This window comes from Bison bison, unplaced genomic scaffold (assembly GCF_000754665.1).
Source record: "Bison bison bison isolate TAMUID 2011002044 unplaced genomic scaffold, Bison_UMD1.0 scf7180017864068, whole genome shotgun sequence".
Lineage (NCBI taxonomy): Eukaryota > Metazoa > Chordata > Mammalia > Artiodactyla > Bovidae > Bison > Bison bison.
The window spans coordinates 3,840,398-3,854,958 of NW_011494640.1; the positions used below are offsets into that span (position 1 = coordinate 3,840,398).

The window sequence follows — 14,561 nt, forward strand, 5'->3', positions numbered from 1 at the left end:
TCTGTATCTTGGCCTGATTTTGTGTGTGTGTGATTTTTTTTTAATTGAGATATAGTTGATGTGCAACATTGTATAAGTTGCAGGTGTACAAGGTAGTGATTTACAATTTTTAAAGGTTATATACTCCATTCACAGTTATTATAAAATACCTCAGCTCTATTTAAAAGAACAAATATTATAAGGACCTAAAAGATTTGTTTATTTGGTTGTGCTGGGTCTTAGTTGCGCCACGCAGGATCTTTAGTTGTGGCATGTGGGATCCAGTTTCCCAACCAGGGATCGAACGCAGGCCCCTCTGCATTGGGACCTCGAAGTCCTAGTCACTGGACCACCAGGGAAGTCCCAAGATTCTATTCTTGATTGTCTATCCTAAACTTCCTGATACATAAAAGTGTACAAGGAGGGACAGAAGCCTGTTTCGAGAAAAGCATTTGCAATTCGACTGGAGCAGACTTTACGAACTGCACCTCAGGAACACAGCGCCCTGTGAGTGACCACACTAAGAAACAAGAATCTCTAGCAGAGTCCAGAGAGGACCTCAGTCATCCCCACAGCCTGACAGAAGACGCTGTCAGCAAAGCATGTCAAGAAATGGCCTTGTAACTGAAAGAGACGTCTAGCAGACGCCTTGTCTTACTCACTGCCTACGTAAGTCTAGAACTTCCATTTCCACCTTTTTATGACCATTGCCTAATTTGCCCCAAACCCTCACCCCTCATTTCCCCCCCAAACCCTCTCCTAGGCCTGGGATGTGTGGCTCCTACATCCTCCATCTCTTTGCTGAAGGCTCTGGTGCCTCCTGGCCTCCATGGAAACCACGGAAACACTTCCCTTCAAGTCCTCTCAGAAGGAGCCGCTTTTCTCTCCTATCCCATACAGCTCAAGGACCAGAGGAGAAAAACTTTCCCCCCTTGCTTCCCCACTGCAACTTTAAAAGTATCCTTTTTTTGCCCAGTCTCTCTCAAGATCCCCAGAATCCTTAGCAGTTCATTCATTGGCTCCTGCTCCAGCACCTTGGTGCTGTCATCTTCAGATCTTCTGGTCAGATCCCTGATTTACTAATGCTCTGCCTCTTAGCTCACTCTCTTCCCCTCACTATGTTTATTTCCTTCCTCAGCTACCGAGTTGCCATGGCTTGTCATTACCTATCACCCCTGCAAACCCTGAGCCAAGGGTCCTTCTCCTCTTATAGTCAGCTAATGAAACCTCACTCTCAGTTGACTCCAACTACCTGCCTGAGTCTCCATGCCTACACCCAAAGAGCTGAACATTACTGTAGAAAAATACCATATAGCTGGGCTAATGAGTCTAACTTGGCAATAACAAACATGTTTTATTTGGCTTACAGGATGTTTGAAAATGCTTAAAACTGAGGAATTTCACACATAAATATGTATTTCCATGAAAAATCAGCCACATGGCAGCAACCACCTGAATTGAATAACAGATGCTTCTCTTACAGCAATGAAAACAATCGCAAATAACACTTATACTGGCTTATTACATGTCACACTGTTTTAAGGGCTTTATGTCTAACAACTAATTTAACCCTCAAAACAACCCTATGAGGTAGGTACCATTACCCTCTTTTTATAAAATGAGAAAATGGGGGCACTGAGACGTGCCTCAGAAAACTAAGATCCTGGCATCCGGTCCCATCACTTCATGGCAAATAGATGGGGAAATGACTGAAACAGTGAGAGACTTTATTTTTGGGGAGCGGGGGGGCGGGCTCCAAAATCACTGCAGATGGTGAGTGCAGCCATGAAATTAAAAGATGTTTACTCCTTGGAAGAAAAGCTATGACCAACCTAGACAGCATATTCAAAAGCAGAGACATTACTTTGCCAACAAAGGTCCATCTAGTCAAAGCTATGGTTTTTTCCTGTAGTCCTGTACGGATGTGAGAGTTGGGCCATAAAGAAAGGTGAGCACTGAAGAATTGATGCTTTTGAACTGTCGTGTTGGAGAAGACTCTTGAGAGCCCCTTGGACAGCAAGATCAAACCAGTCAATCCTAATGGAAATCAACTCTGAATATACATTGGAAGGACTGATGCTGAAGCTCCAATACTTTGGCCACCTGATATTAAGAACTGACTCATTGGAAAAGACCCTGATGCTGGAAAAGATGGAAGGCAGGAGGAGAAGGAGACAGAGGATGAGATGGTCGGATGGCATCACCGACTCGATGGACATGAGTTTGAGCAAGCTCTGGGAGCTGGTGAAGAACAGGGAAGCCTGGCGTGCTGCAATTCATGGAGTCGCAAAGAGTGGGACATGACTGAGTGACTGAACTGAACTGAGAGGTGCCCGCTTGCACACGACATTCAAGCCCAAGCAGTCTGGTTCTAGAGTCCTTGGTCTTAACTACTGCAGACTTCCTCTCCATTTGCCACAGCCACCACCAGACCCCTCTTCACTCGTTTGTGCCATCTGTCCGCTTCTCCCAAAAAACCAGTACCACATTCCAACCCTCAGTCTACCCTATTTTGGTGAATGGCATCATCATCCATCCAGCGGCTCAACTCAAACACTGCGGAGTCATCCATTATGACTCCTTTGCCTCACCCTCCACAATTCACCCATCAACAGGTCATGCCAGCACTAGCTCCACGTCCACCCACTTCTCTCCAACTTCACTGCCACCACCCATGTTCACATCGCCATATTTTCTTGCTTGGTGTAGAGTGATAGCCTTTTACGTGATCTCCCAGCTTCTACTCTATTCATCTCACAATTGCCAGAGAGTTGTTTTAAAAGCATAAAATAGACCATGTCCTTCCCCTGCTTATTACTCTTCCATGACTCCCCATCAGTTGTTTAAACAAAATCCAACCCTCCAACACAGCCTAGAGAACCTACATGGACTGGCAGCCACCTAACTCTCCCATTCATTCCCAACATAATCCCCTTTGCTCAGTATATTCAACAGGCCTTCTTCTAAGTCCTCAAAAATACTAGGCCTTTTTCCATTTGCCATACTTAAAAAAAAAAAAAAAGAATAAAGACATTTATTGATTTATGTGTTTATAAAATCCAAGATTATGTGGCTTTAAGTGAGGATAAAATGACAGCTCAAGATTAGGTTTGTTTCTACTTTCCAATCTGTTCCCTTGTATAGGTTCATTTTTTTAATTTAATGTATATATTTTACTGGTGTATAGTTGACTTACAATGTTTCAAGTACACAGCAAGGTGATTCAGTTATACATCTGCACATATATTATTTTTGAAATTATTTTCCTTTATAGGTTATTACAAGATATTGACTATCATTCCCTATGCTATACAGTAAACCTTTATTGCTCGTTGCATATCTTTTTGTTTTAATTAGAAATCTAGCATTCTATTCATACTAAGTCAAACAAACAGAATAGAAATGTCATAATTTTTTGTTAGGCAAAAACTGATTAAGTTTTCTAAAATATATATAGTATACATATTATTTATATGTACATGCTATACAAAAGCTTTTGTATTAAACCTGATAAAGTCTTGAGAAAGAAGATCAAAAAAAAAAAAATGAAGAGACAGAGAAATTGGAAAACGTAAACTAAATGAAATAGGAGCACTGAATATGAAATAGAAAAAGTGAAACAAACTGATAAAAGTAAAAAATCATCATATAGTCCAGCTGTTTTTAACATGGCTGCTCACAGAAACATATCTGGAGCTCTAGTGAAAACAAAGCAATACCTGCACATTTGTATTTTTCAAAAACTTCCAAGATAATTCTGATATGCATCTGGATTTTTAAAAATGATTACAGGTTTTTCCATTAAATGGCAGTTTCTGTGATACAGAGTTCTATTATTTTTTCTGTTGACCAATCATGATACAATGGTATTAAGTGAGTAATAGTTACATAATCACAATAGTAAAAGATGTTTATCAGTTTTCACAATCACCACTTGCCATTCTTCTACTAACTTATATCACTGCCTATAATGTTCTTTTCCTAGTTCTCCAAATGTCTGGTTCAATCTCACCCTTCAGATCTCAACTCAAGTCACTTCCTCAAAGAGGCCTAACCTCCCTACGTAGAGTAGCACCCCATAGTTATTCTCTCTCATTATTCTTGCTTTCTAATAAGCACACAACACAGACTGTAATTTTCTCTTTATTTCTTCAGTTGTTTTTGCCTGTCTCCCCCAGTGAATTGCCTATTTTGCTCACTGATATATGCTTGGCACTTAGCAGGTGGTCAAGAAACACTTGTTAAAGCTTATTAATTCATGTCTGCAGAGTTGAAGTTCTCCCACCACACCAGTATTAATGTCATGCATATCATCTGTTCCTTCTAAATGACTGGGCAGTCCACTATAACCCACTAATCACTGCAGATGGTGACTGCAGCCATGAAATTTAAAGACGCTTACTCCTTGGAAGAAAAGTTATGACCAACCTAGATAGCATATTCAAAAGCAGAGACATTACTTTGCCAACTAAAGGTCCATCTAGTCAAGGCTATGGTTTTTCCTGTGGTCATGTATGGATGTGAGAGTTGGACTGTGAAGAAGGCTGAGTGCCGAAGAATTGATGCTTTTGAACTGTGGTGTTGGAGAAGACTCTTGAGAGTACCTTGGACTGCAAGGAGATCCAACCAGTCCATTCTGAAAGAGATCAGCCCTGGGATTTCTTTGGAAGGAATGATGCTAAAGCTGAAACTCCAGTACTTTGGCCACCTCATGCAAAGAGTTGACTCATCGGAAAAGACTCTGATGCTGGGAGGGATTGGGGGCAGGAGGAGAAGGGGACGACAGAGGATGAGATGGCTGGATGGCATCACTGACTCGATGGACGTGAGTCTGAGTGAACTCCGGGAGTTGGTGATGGACCAGGAGGCCTGGCGTGCTGCGATTCATGGGGTCGCAATCAGACACGAATGAGCAAGTGAACTGAACTGAACTGATTCTTCTCTTTAACTCACATCTAAATGTTCTCTAGCTGATTTTCCCTCTTAATAAATGGTGAATGTCCTAGAGACAGGACATCCTGTCCTGTCTTCCTGGACAAGGATTTCTTTCAGGGTCTAATAACAACTTTACACCAACATTTTAGCCTAGGAGAAACTTGACTTCATGCCTCAGGCAGCTCTGGGGGCTCAGCCTGAACCATCTTTTGCCAAAGAACCACCTAGGAATATGAAACAAACCAATTTTACCATCTTTATACCCATGTCACTTTGGTCATCACCCAAAACCGGAACTCCTTCCAGGCTGCTCTATCCCAGACTCTCATTTTCCCCAATACATCACATAATAACTTCCAAATACTGTACCTATGGAGAGAAAAAGGACATATGTTCTTCAACACGAAAACTCATTTTCCAAAAAAAAATTTCAAAACTACATGTACATGACCATCTGTTGTTGCCGGTCAGTTCAAACACAGGAAAGAGATTTCTTTGGTCACTGTGGACTTCTCTTCACCACACATGACAAAACAATGAACACACTGAAAATAAAATAATTATTCTACTCTATTAAAAAATATCTGTCTTTCAATAAAATTTTCTTTAGATGGGGAAAAGACAAAGGATGTCACGATATACTTAAGCCTGCATACAAAAGTTAACGAACACTTACATCTAATTAAGATGTAGCATTAAGATTTGAAGGCCACAGCATTCAAGTATCTTTCCTTGACTAGCTTTTTACCTTACCCATCAGGGCCTGCACAGATGGACTGTTTCTCTGCCTATGAAACCCTTATTTACAGTGTTGTATATTTTACAAGGTGACCTCATATCTGGAACCCATTCCTTTCCCATCTGCAGAGAACAACTGCTCTCATCTGTGGAGGGGATACTCTGGCTGCAGAGTCCCATGATGTCACAGGCCAGGAGGAATCACTTACAAACTCCTGGGAACCAGAGTTGTTATATTGATCAGCTTTTTGTTTTAATATTAGCAAAGAGTTGTTTCAAAAGCAAAAATTAATATGAGGGAGCAAAAATAATACCATTGCAGAATATTTCCCTCAGCCTATCTCTATGGATTTTATAAATGATTTTTCCTCCAAGTCATAACAACTGAGGGTCTGCTCACTCTTCTTCCAAGACTATACCTTGATCCTTTATTCAGTCAGTAAATAAATATTCATTCGATATAAATGTATTAAGCATCGATCAAATGCCAGTCATTGGGCCTATCTGTGGGAATAAGACATGACCCTGACCACAGGGAAGTGAACAATCTGTTTGAGGAAACTCAAATGCCAAGAAATGATAATAAGTTTAGAACAAAGGGTAAACAAAAAGGTTGGCTTCAGGAAAAGTGGTAATGACCAATTCTGGTTGGAGACTTAAGTAAAGCTTCACAGAGGAGGTAACATTTAGGTAAGGTCAAGCATGATTATATCAAGATAGTGGGAGAGAGCATTCCCAGCATCAGGAACAGCGTGTACAGAGAGTCACAGGGCAATCAAAGAGCAGAGTTTTTATTGGGGACGTTTCGAAGATCAGAGTGAATGGAGCAGAGCGTACCTGGAAGAGAAGGGCAGGAGATAAGACTTGGAAAAGCACAACAGGTCCTCATACATGGAACAAGACGAGGGCCAAGACACTTGCAGAGGAATGGAGTGCAGTGTGTGCGCTGAACGATAAACAGCAAATAAATGGATTAATGAATGAACAAATGTCCAGCTAAAGCTTTAACTTTCCTGAGAGGCTTTATCAAAGAAACCAAGGGATGCTTAAAAAAAAAAAACAAAAAAAACCAATGGTACCTCTGAAATCATAAAAAGCAACTAATTTGTTAAAAATAATTTTTCATTCAAAGTCTATATTAAGCGTATGTACTGGACCACAGGTAAATACAAAAGGTGATAAAAAAGGAAAAGAAAATAAGAGGATCTGTTAATTGGCTGGATCTCCAGCCCCAAATACAAATAGAGAAGCCGGACACTCAGAATGAGAGAAATGGAACACAGTCAACATCTTCAAGTGAGCCAAGTAACACATGGCAATGTTTGTATACTAACCTAAGAATTTTATAAAACAGACTCAATTCAAAGGATATGTGGCCTCGCCTGCCTGTTCATCTCATTACCGACTACCTGCCTCAGATTTCACACTTAAAAAGACCTGAGCTGTCCTGCTCCATACTGTTTCACAGTTCCCGGCTTCATTAGAGTCACGCCCTCTCCTTATCTCCCTCCCACACACACGTCACTCATTTAATACAGTCATCCTTCACTATTCACCGCAGGGGTCACCTGCTACAGCTTCCCAGTTTCCCCAAACATTCTCCCATACACCCTGGTCATACTGTTATCTGAGCACTTACCCTTTATCTTCAAATCATCTGTCCACAAAAATGTCTGCTCCACGACGGGGCCACAGGCTCAATGTACAGAAAGGCAGCCTCACCCACCTTCATCTTGGAAGCACCTATGCGGTGTGCTCCTATACAACGGCTCCTGGCTCACAGTGCATACCCCAGCGTTTGCCGAGCCAAACTGCTGAACTAGCTTGTAAAAATATTTAGCAAACTATAAAGCTCTCAACAAATACTGTCTGCTGCTGTTAACTGTTTCCTCTTCGACCTTATTCCCTGCAGTCAGCGTCCATGTGCTCCAGGCAAACTGACCTACAATGTGTCTTACAGCCACACCCTATATCCCACTCTCTCTCAGGAGCTCACACTGGTCCCCAAGAGAAGCGCCTTCTCTTCACTTAACTGCACCAGTCCACGGCCTGGCTCTAATATACCCCTTCCAATAAAGCACTCCTAGACAACCCTTACGGAAGTCATGGCTCCCTCCTCTCAAATCTCAGAGCACTCTGTGATGGCCTTGTGACACTTCTCACCTCTAGTTACTCTGGAGGTCCAAGAAGTGGAAAGCCCTGAGCCTGTGATGGCATCATTTCTTTCATGCACACAGCACAGAAAAATAAACAGTTTCATGAATAATTGATTACTTCTGATTCCATATATTCAAGGAATAGCCTTCTAGTATATTTTAAGCACCTGGATAAGTGTTCCTCTCTTCAGGCCTTCTGAAACATCCTCCTTGGACATGTAGGTTTCAAATATGCTCTTTTTCTTCCCTCGTGTGGTCTTGCTCTTTGACTTTTTGTCACCTGGCGAAGCACCAACACCATGTGGGCCAACCAAAGAGGACACACCTAGAAACATGAGGCAGCAATCAACTTTTTCTTCAAACATCTCTGTATTTTTAAAACTGGGGATATTTTACCTTTAAAAAAAAAAATTAAAGACCAAAAAAAGAATAAAATCCCCTGATAATGATTTAAAATAGTCATAAAAAGGAAAACTGAGTAAGAAAACATGAATAAAATGTACACAGATGAGACCTGAATTTTAAATCAGCACCACAATATACATGGAACAGAAAACAAGTAATGGGTTCAGTATGCTTTGCTGTTCATAGACACAAACTTTTAAAAATAGGAATTACTAAAAGATCACCACTTTTCTAGAGGAAATCAAACAGCTGTACTCAATATAACAATATATTAAGACAACAAGGAACCACACAATTCTAAAGTAAATAACCTACAGGAGAATATTTAAGAGATCACCAAAAGAATTATAGTCCCTCTTTAGTCCTAAGACCTGCCCTGTGCCTCCATTCCAGTTTTATTTCCAGTTGCTAGAGTAGACTCCATTTTCCGTGTGCTACCTCTGGGGGTCCCCAGGGGCCGGAGGTTCACCCGGTAGTCAGGATGGCTCATTACTGGTTCCAAGGTCACCTCTTCTCTCCAGATCCCGCAGGGCCTCCACTGCTCTGAATTCTTCCCGCCTTGAGCAGCTCAAGTGTCACTAGCTGAAACCAAAAAGAGACAGGTGACTGAGAAACAGTTAACCTGAAGCCTCCTCTGTGCTCTAGGAAATGTAGGACTTGGATGGCAAAGGCAACATGGTATCCCCCCCCTGGATCCCGGTGTCAGTTTCTGGTCGGCAGTTAGTCAAGCACACCATCTGTCCTGAGCTGCTTTTCAAAGCGTTCAACCTCATGGGTATCACAGCCTGCTTGTTTGGACCACTTCTACTAAAAACCTCCACAAATAGGGTAATGGGGTGAAAATTAAGGAATTCTGAGGTCCTGTTCAGCTAGTAAAATGCACAAGAGCAGGAGGGAATATGGTTTTGAAGATGGTATAAAGATCTAGAATCTAAAGGCTATCATGAAATAAGTACTAAACTAGGGCTCAAGAGATGCAGTATTTACTAAATTTAACGTTAGACAAACGATGTTCTTCTGTGAAATCAAATAAATCAATTTCTTAGAGTTCAGCAACATAACCTAACTTACTGCCACAACCAGATGTCCAAAACTATGCATGGATGATTCACTAGCTTTCAAAAAAAAAAAATGAAATATTGTAGTTAGACATCTACTTCCCTTCTCTTACCTGCCATCACTTCAAACCAGTCCTCTGATTAGAAGCTCAGGTGGCTACTCCTAAGGAATACAAGCAGCTGCCTGGCTCAGCAGACTGGAATGTGGGGCCCTGCAGCCAGCACCCCCAACCCCAGCCTTCCACCTGGATACTGAACATGTCATCACGACATTGTCTACTCTCTGCTGGCCACCGGCCCAGGCTTCAAGCCTATACTTGCAAATTTCCAAAATCCGGGTGGGCAGCCTGCTTACCAATAAAATGGATCAAGATGTCATTCTGAACACTAGCTTCCATTTCTGCTAAATTTCCCACACATATCCTTCACCAAAATGATGTCATTCTTCTTTAAGTCGAAATCAATACTAACTCAGGAAACAAGCAACAGAGACCAAGAGTAACAAACCACTCAGTGTACATGTACCACTCAGATACATGAAGAGAATCAGAGATAAAGTCGAAAAGTTTCAAGAAGGGAGAGAAACAGATGGTCTGAGACAAGCACCAAGGCAGAGGGAATGGCACCTTCCAGAGTCCAGGCTGTCCCATTGGCTTTATTCAGAAATGTGCTCACCCACTCCTTCATTCAACAACTGTTTCCACAAGGCACTATGCTAGGCACAAGGAGGGATACAAAAGTTAAGGAGACTTAAAAATCATATTAAAATAACAAGTAATACAGGTGGGGAGTGATAAGCACTTTATTTTCTTAAAGTATGGGTATATGTATGTATGATGGAAGAAGAGTACCTCCAGGTCCAGAAATCCGAGAGAGCTCCAGGAAAGATTTTAAGAGCTGAGAATGTGAGAAATGCATGCTGCTGCAAAAGCGGGGGGGAAATACGGACACGCAAACAGAAAAACACAGGGAGCTTCTTGCAACGTTAATTCCATTTGGACAGAGTCCAGCCTATATGAAGGGAGGCAGTGGCAAGGAAAACAAAACAAGTTGGAAGGTCTAGAAAACCAGCCCCATTTTCAAAGGCAGTAGGGAAGTTTCTGAAGCGTGAATGAACGGAAGAGAAGAACAACAGATCAAAGTTGTGTTTCAAGAAAGATTAACCTGGCAGAGCAATGAGAGTCATCTGGAGTCCAGAGAGACTGGCTGCAGCTGCACCTTAGGAAAGAACCAGAACAGACTGGTAAGAGGACAGGAAGGCCTGAACTAGAGCTGCAGCTGTAGACATGGAAACAAAGAGACTGTGAACATGGCCTTACACAGGCCAGCCTAGCACCACTTGGCAACCAGGCGTATCTGAAAGAGAGCAAGGAGGTGGCAGTTGGGTGAGATTTCAAGTAAGGAGACTGGGAGATATAAACGACGTGAAGTATTACATCCCTCTATGTGGCACTACATACCTCTACTTATACTCTACACATGGAACTACACACTTCTACCTCAAAAACTTGAAAACTGGAGCATCACTTAGAGAGATAAATTAGCCTGCCATTTGCACAAAGACGGTATGCCAAAGTTTTCTAGAATGGAAGAGACTGCCCCAAAAGGGTAAGCTGATACAGAAGAGGGCCTAGGACAAAATCTGGGTTAGGGCAACTCTTAGGAAATGCAAAGAGGAAGAAGAAGTAGAAAACATAGTAAAAGCTATGTAAAAGAAGCTAGTAAAGATATAGTGGGGAAAAAACCAGTATAGTCTGATGATAAGAAAACAAGAGAAAAATAACTTTCAAAGGAAGATAGGTTCATGACCAGGGTTTGCACCAGGGTACGAAAACAAATGGTAGCCTTAGGGTGGGGCGAGGGGTTGGAGCAAGCTGCAAGCAGAAGAAAGACAATTCAAAAACAAGAGATAGAATTGAAAATGGGGTACTTCCTATCAAGTCTAGATGTAGGCAAGAGGTCAAAATTCAAGGGAGGTACTGCCAGTCCAGTGAGATGGAGGTACAGAGATCTCAACTCAAAAGTCCACAGGCAAGCTGCCTTTGTAACTTTTTTCCACAGCAATTATCTCAGTTGGTGTGATATGCACCTAACTTTTCTCTCTAGCTCAGGAAGATATGAAATGTTTGGTTGGGTTCATTACTGTAAACCCCACTGGCTCCCATAGTATCCAGGACAGAACAGGTGCCCAATAATCATTCCTTAAATGACTGGACGAGTTTTGTTTTCATGAACAAGCAGTGAGAACACCAAGCAAAACAGGGTCATTCAGGGAAACCATGCTAAAAACAAGTCAGCAAAGAATGGGAAAAACCAGGAAAGCCCATTGGCAAGAATAAGCCAGACCGGCTAAGCAGAGCAGAGAGTCAAAGTCTGCTTTTGGGTTTCAAAGTACTGAAAGCAGATGGAAAGATTCCGAAAATATAAGACACTGAGCAGCAGGTGGACAAACAAGCACTCTTCCCTTCCCAGTGATACGACCGTGAAGCCCATTACCCCTGCAGAAGACCTGCATGCTCCTATCCTGAAAGCACAAGCACACTGCAAGCACAGGTTACTCTCTGATCCTCACCAGCTTCCAGAACACATGCCACCGATACACCGCCCAACCGCCCACCAGCTCCTAGAGAGGGTGTTTTGCCATGGAAATAGCTACACATTCTGAAAAGTTGGGCTGGGATGAGGATGAACACGCAGTACTGGGCAAGAGTGCTACATGGTACAAAAAAGTAGGAATGAGGAAGCAAAAGCACTAGACTTGAGAAAGTGAAAATGAAGAAAGCATTTGGGTGAAAGAAGTGATGGCTTAAGACCCAATGTTCAATACAGAGTAAGTGCTCAAAATTTTGAATAAATGAAGACTATCTGGGACAAAAACCAGGTTAAAATGAATATATACTAGAGAGAAATATGAGTAGCAGGACCAGGACTAGGGAGAGGCAAGCAAGGTATGTAGGATACAATATTCATAAAGGCAAAGTCACACAAGTGCCAACTCCATGCTTGCAGGACTCCGAGAGGAAGTGCCTACTGAAGTGTTTGTGCCCGGAGTATCGCACCTGCCTTAGCCCTGCGTCTCCATCAGCCTTATGAGTAGCAAGAACAGAAGAAAGTTATGAATCTGGGTAGTGAAGGAAAGAAACTCAAGGAGATAAAGTCATGAGAGGTTTAAAGAAAGAAAGGTTGAGCCTATTCAGAAGCTAAGATGGAGCCAATGGAAAGCGAGAGATCATAAAAACACATGAAGAGGATATAATTCAAGGAATAAAGAAAAAAAGAGATAGGATTATAATAAGCATCACATTTAAAAATAGAAAATTAACATTACAAATAATTAGGAAACACGTAAAATAATTAAGGCCTTCCCTGGTAGCTTAGCTGGTAAAGAATCCACCTGCAATGCAGGAGACCCCAGTTCAATTTCTGGGTCAGGAAGATCCAATGGAGAAGGGATAGGCTACCCACTCCAGTATTCTTGGGCTTCCCTGGTGGCTCAGCTGGTAAAGAATCTGCCTGCAAGGCGGGAGACCTAGGTTTGATCCCCGGGTTGGGAAGATCCCCTGGAGAAGGGAAAGGCTGCCCACTCTAGTATTCTGCCCTGGAGAATTCCGTAGACTATATAGTCCATGTGACCCGCAACGAGTCGGGACACAGCTGAGAGACTTTCACTTTCACTAAAATAGTTAAGTAATGCTAAAACACTACTTAATATTATTTTTTATAAATAGCCAGTAAATCCCTCCTTCATAACATATTCTGAACTAAGATTTAAATAAAATATAAATGTTTAAAAATGAGTCAGAGAAACACAGAGAAGGCAGGGAGAAGAATCTCCCAGGATGGCTGAATGAAGAGTCTGACAAATATTATATACCCCCAACAATAAATATGGACAAAATCATCAAAACCAACCATTTTAAGGGTCTAGATGCTAACCAAAGGCTACAACAAATTGAGAAGTGTTTATTCAAGAAAATCTACTGAATCTCAGTAACAACAGTGAGAATGTGTGGTGGTTTAGGCTGGAGCTCCCACCATCCTACACCTACTCCCAGTTCCTTGACGTGGAAGTCCTACTAAGGCAGCAAGCCCACGGCCATAGGAACTAAATTTGTTTAGAGCAGAACAAGAAGAATTCCATGTCCATGGGCATTTTCAAAATCAATAGTGATTCAAGGTGCAAAAAAACAGGGAAGGCCAATATCACAGCTAGTCTGAGATTGCAATACTAGTTAGGGCAAGTACCAGACCAATAGACTAACCAAAAATTTAACAGGGAGAATCAGGCAACAAGACAACCAATGGGTGCCTTGTTAAGAATCTACTTTTTCCTCCTATGTGCAGGAAAGACTGTAAACATGCAGGAGAGAAATGAGTGGGCCCTAGAGCGCTCATCCCTGGATGAATGTGAGCCTTGCAAATACAGAAAGCAAAAGCCAGGGCACAGCCATATAATGCCTCAATTTTGAATACATTTCCCAAGTCTGGTCAGGACCACTGACACAGGATGGGGGCCTTATTGTTGCAAGGAGTTAAAACATAACTTCTAACTAATCATAAGCTGACTGCTAAGACATGCTGACTCCGAGGCAACTACCAGACAGTCATGCTTAAAAAAAACAAGAAAGAAAGAACTGAACAGACACATGCGTGGCTACGTACTACAGGAGAAAACAGACTCTATAGAATTAGTCCATGCAAGCCACTAAACAAAAGAGCATCCACCTTCAACTCTGAAGGAAAAGGAATCAGAATGAAGAATATATTATCAAAAATGTCCAGATTTCAACAAAAAATTATAAGATATGCAAAAAAGAAAAAAAAAAAAACAGGAAAGTGTGATCCATACACTGGGGCAGGGGATAGTTTCAATAAAAATTATCTCTAAGTGAGTCTAGATTTTTAGATTCAGTCAACAAAGACTTCAAAGCAGCTATTATAAATATGCTCAAAGAACTAAAAGAAGCTGTCTTTAAAGGAAAGCATGATGACAATGATTCATCAAACAAAAATATCCATAAAGACATACAAATTATTTTTTTAAAAGAACTAAATGTAAATTGCAAGTTGAAAGACAGAATAACTGAAATGAAAATTTCACTTGAAGAGCTCAAGAGCAGATTTGAGCTAACAGAAGAAATAATAGGTAGACGTGGAAAAACAGATCAATCAAGATTAGCCAATCTGAAGAAAAAAACAAAAATGAAAGAAAATTAACTCAAATTCAGGATTTGTAATAAAGAATATGGCTCCATTTTTTTCATGTATGACCACTAACTCATCTTAAGCC

At 41.4% G+C, this 14,561-nt stretch overlaps 1 protein-coding gene across 1 annotated transcript in view; it reads right to left on the minus strand.

The window, feature by feature from the left end:
• DIS3L2 (DIS3 like 3'-5' exoribonuclease 2) overlaps positions 1–14,561 on the minus strand; it is a 347,038-nt gene that overhangs the window by 298,962 nt on the left and 33,515 nt on the right. Inside the window, exons 2-3 of the mRNA XM_010837096.1 lie at positions 8,652–8,795; positions 7,976–8,133 (exon numbers count right to left, since the gene is read on the minus strand). Coding sequence (XP_010835398.1) covers positions 7,976–8,133; positions 8,652–8,703 — 210 coding nt within the window. The 5' untranslated portion in view covers positions 8,704–8,795. The remainder of the gene's footprint in view (positions 1–7,975; positions 8,134–8,651; positions 8,796–14,561) is intronic.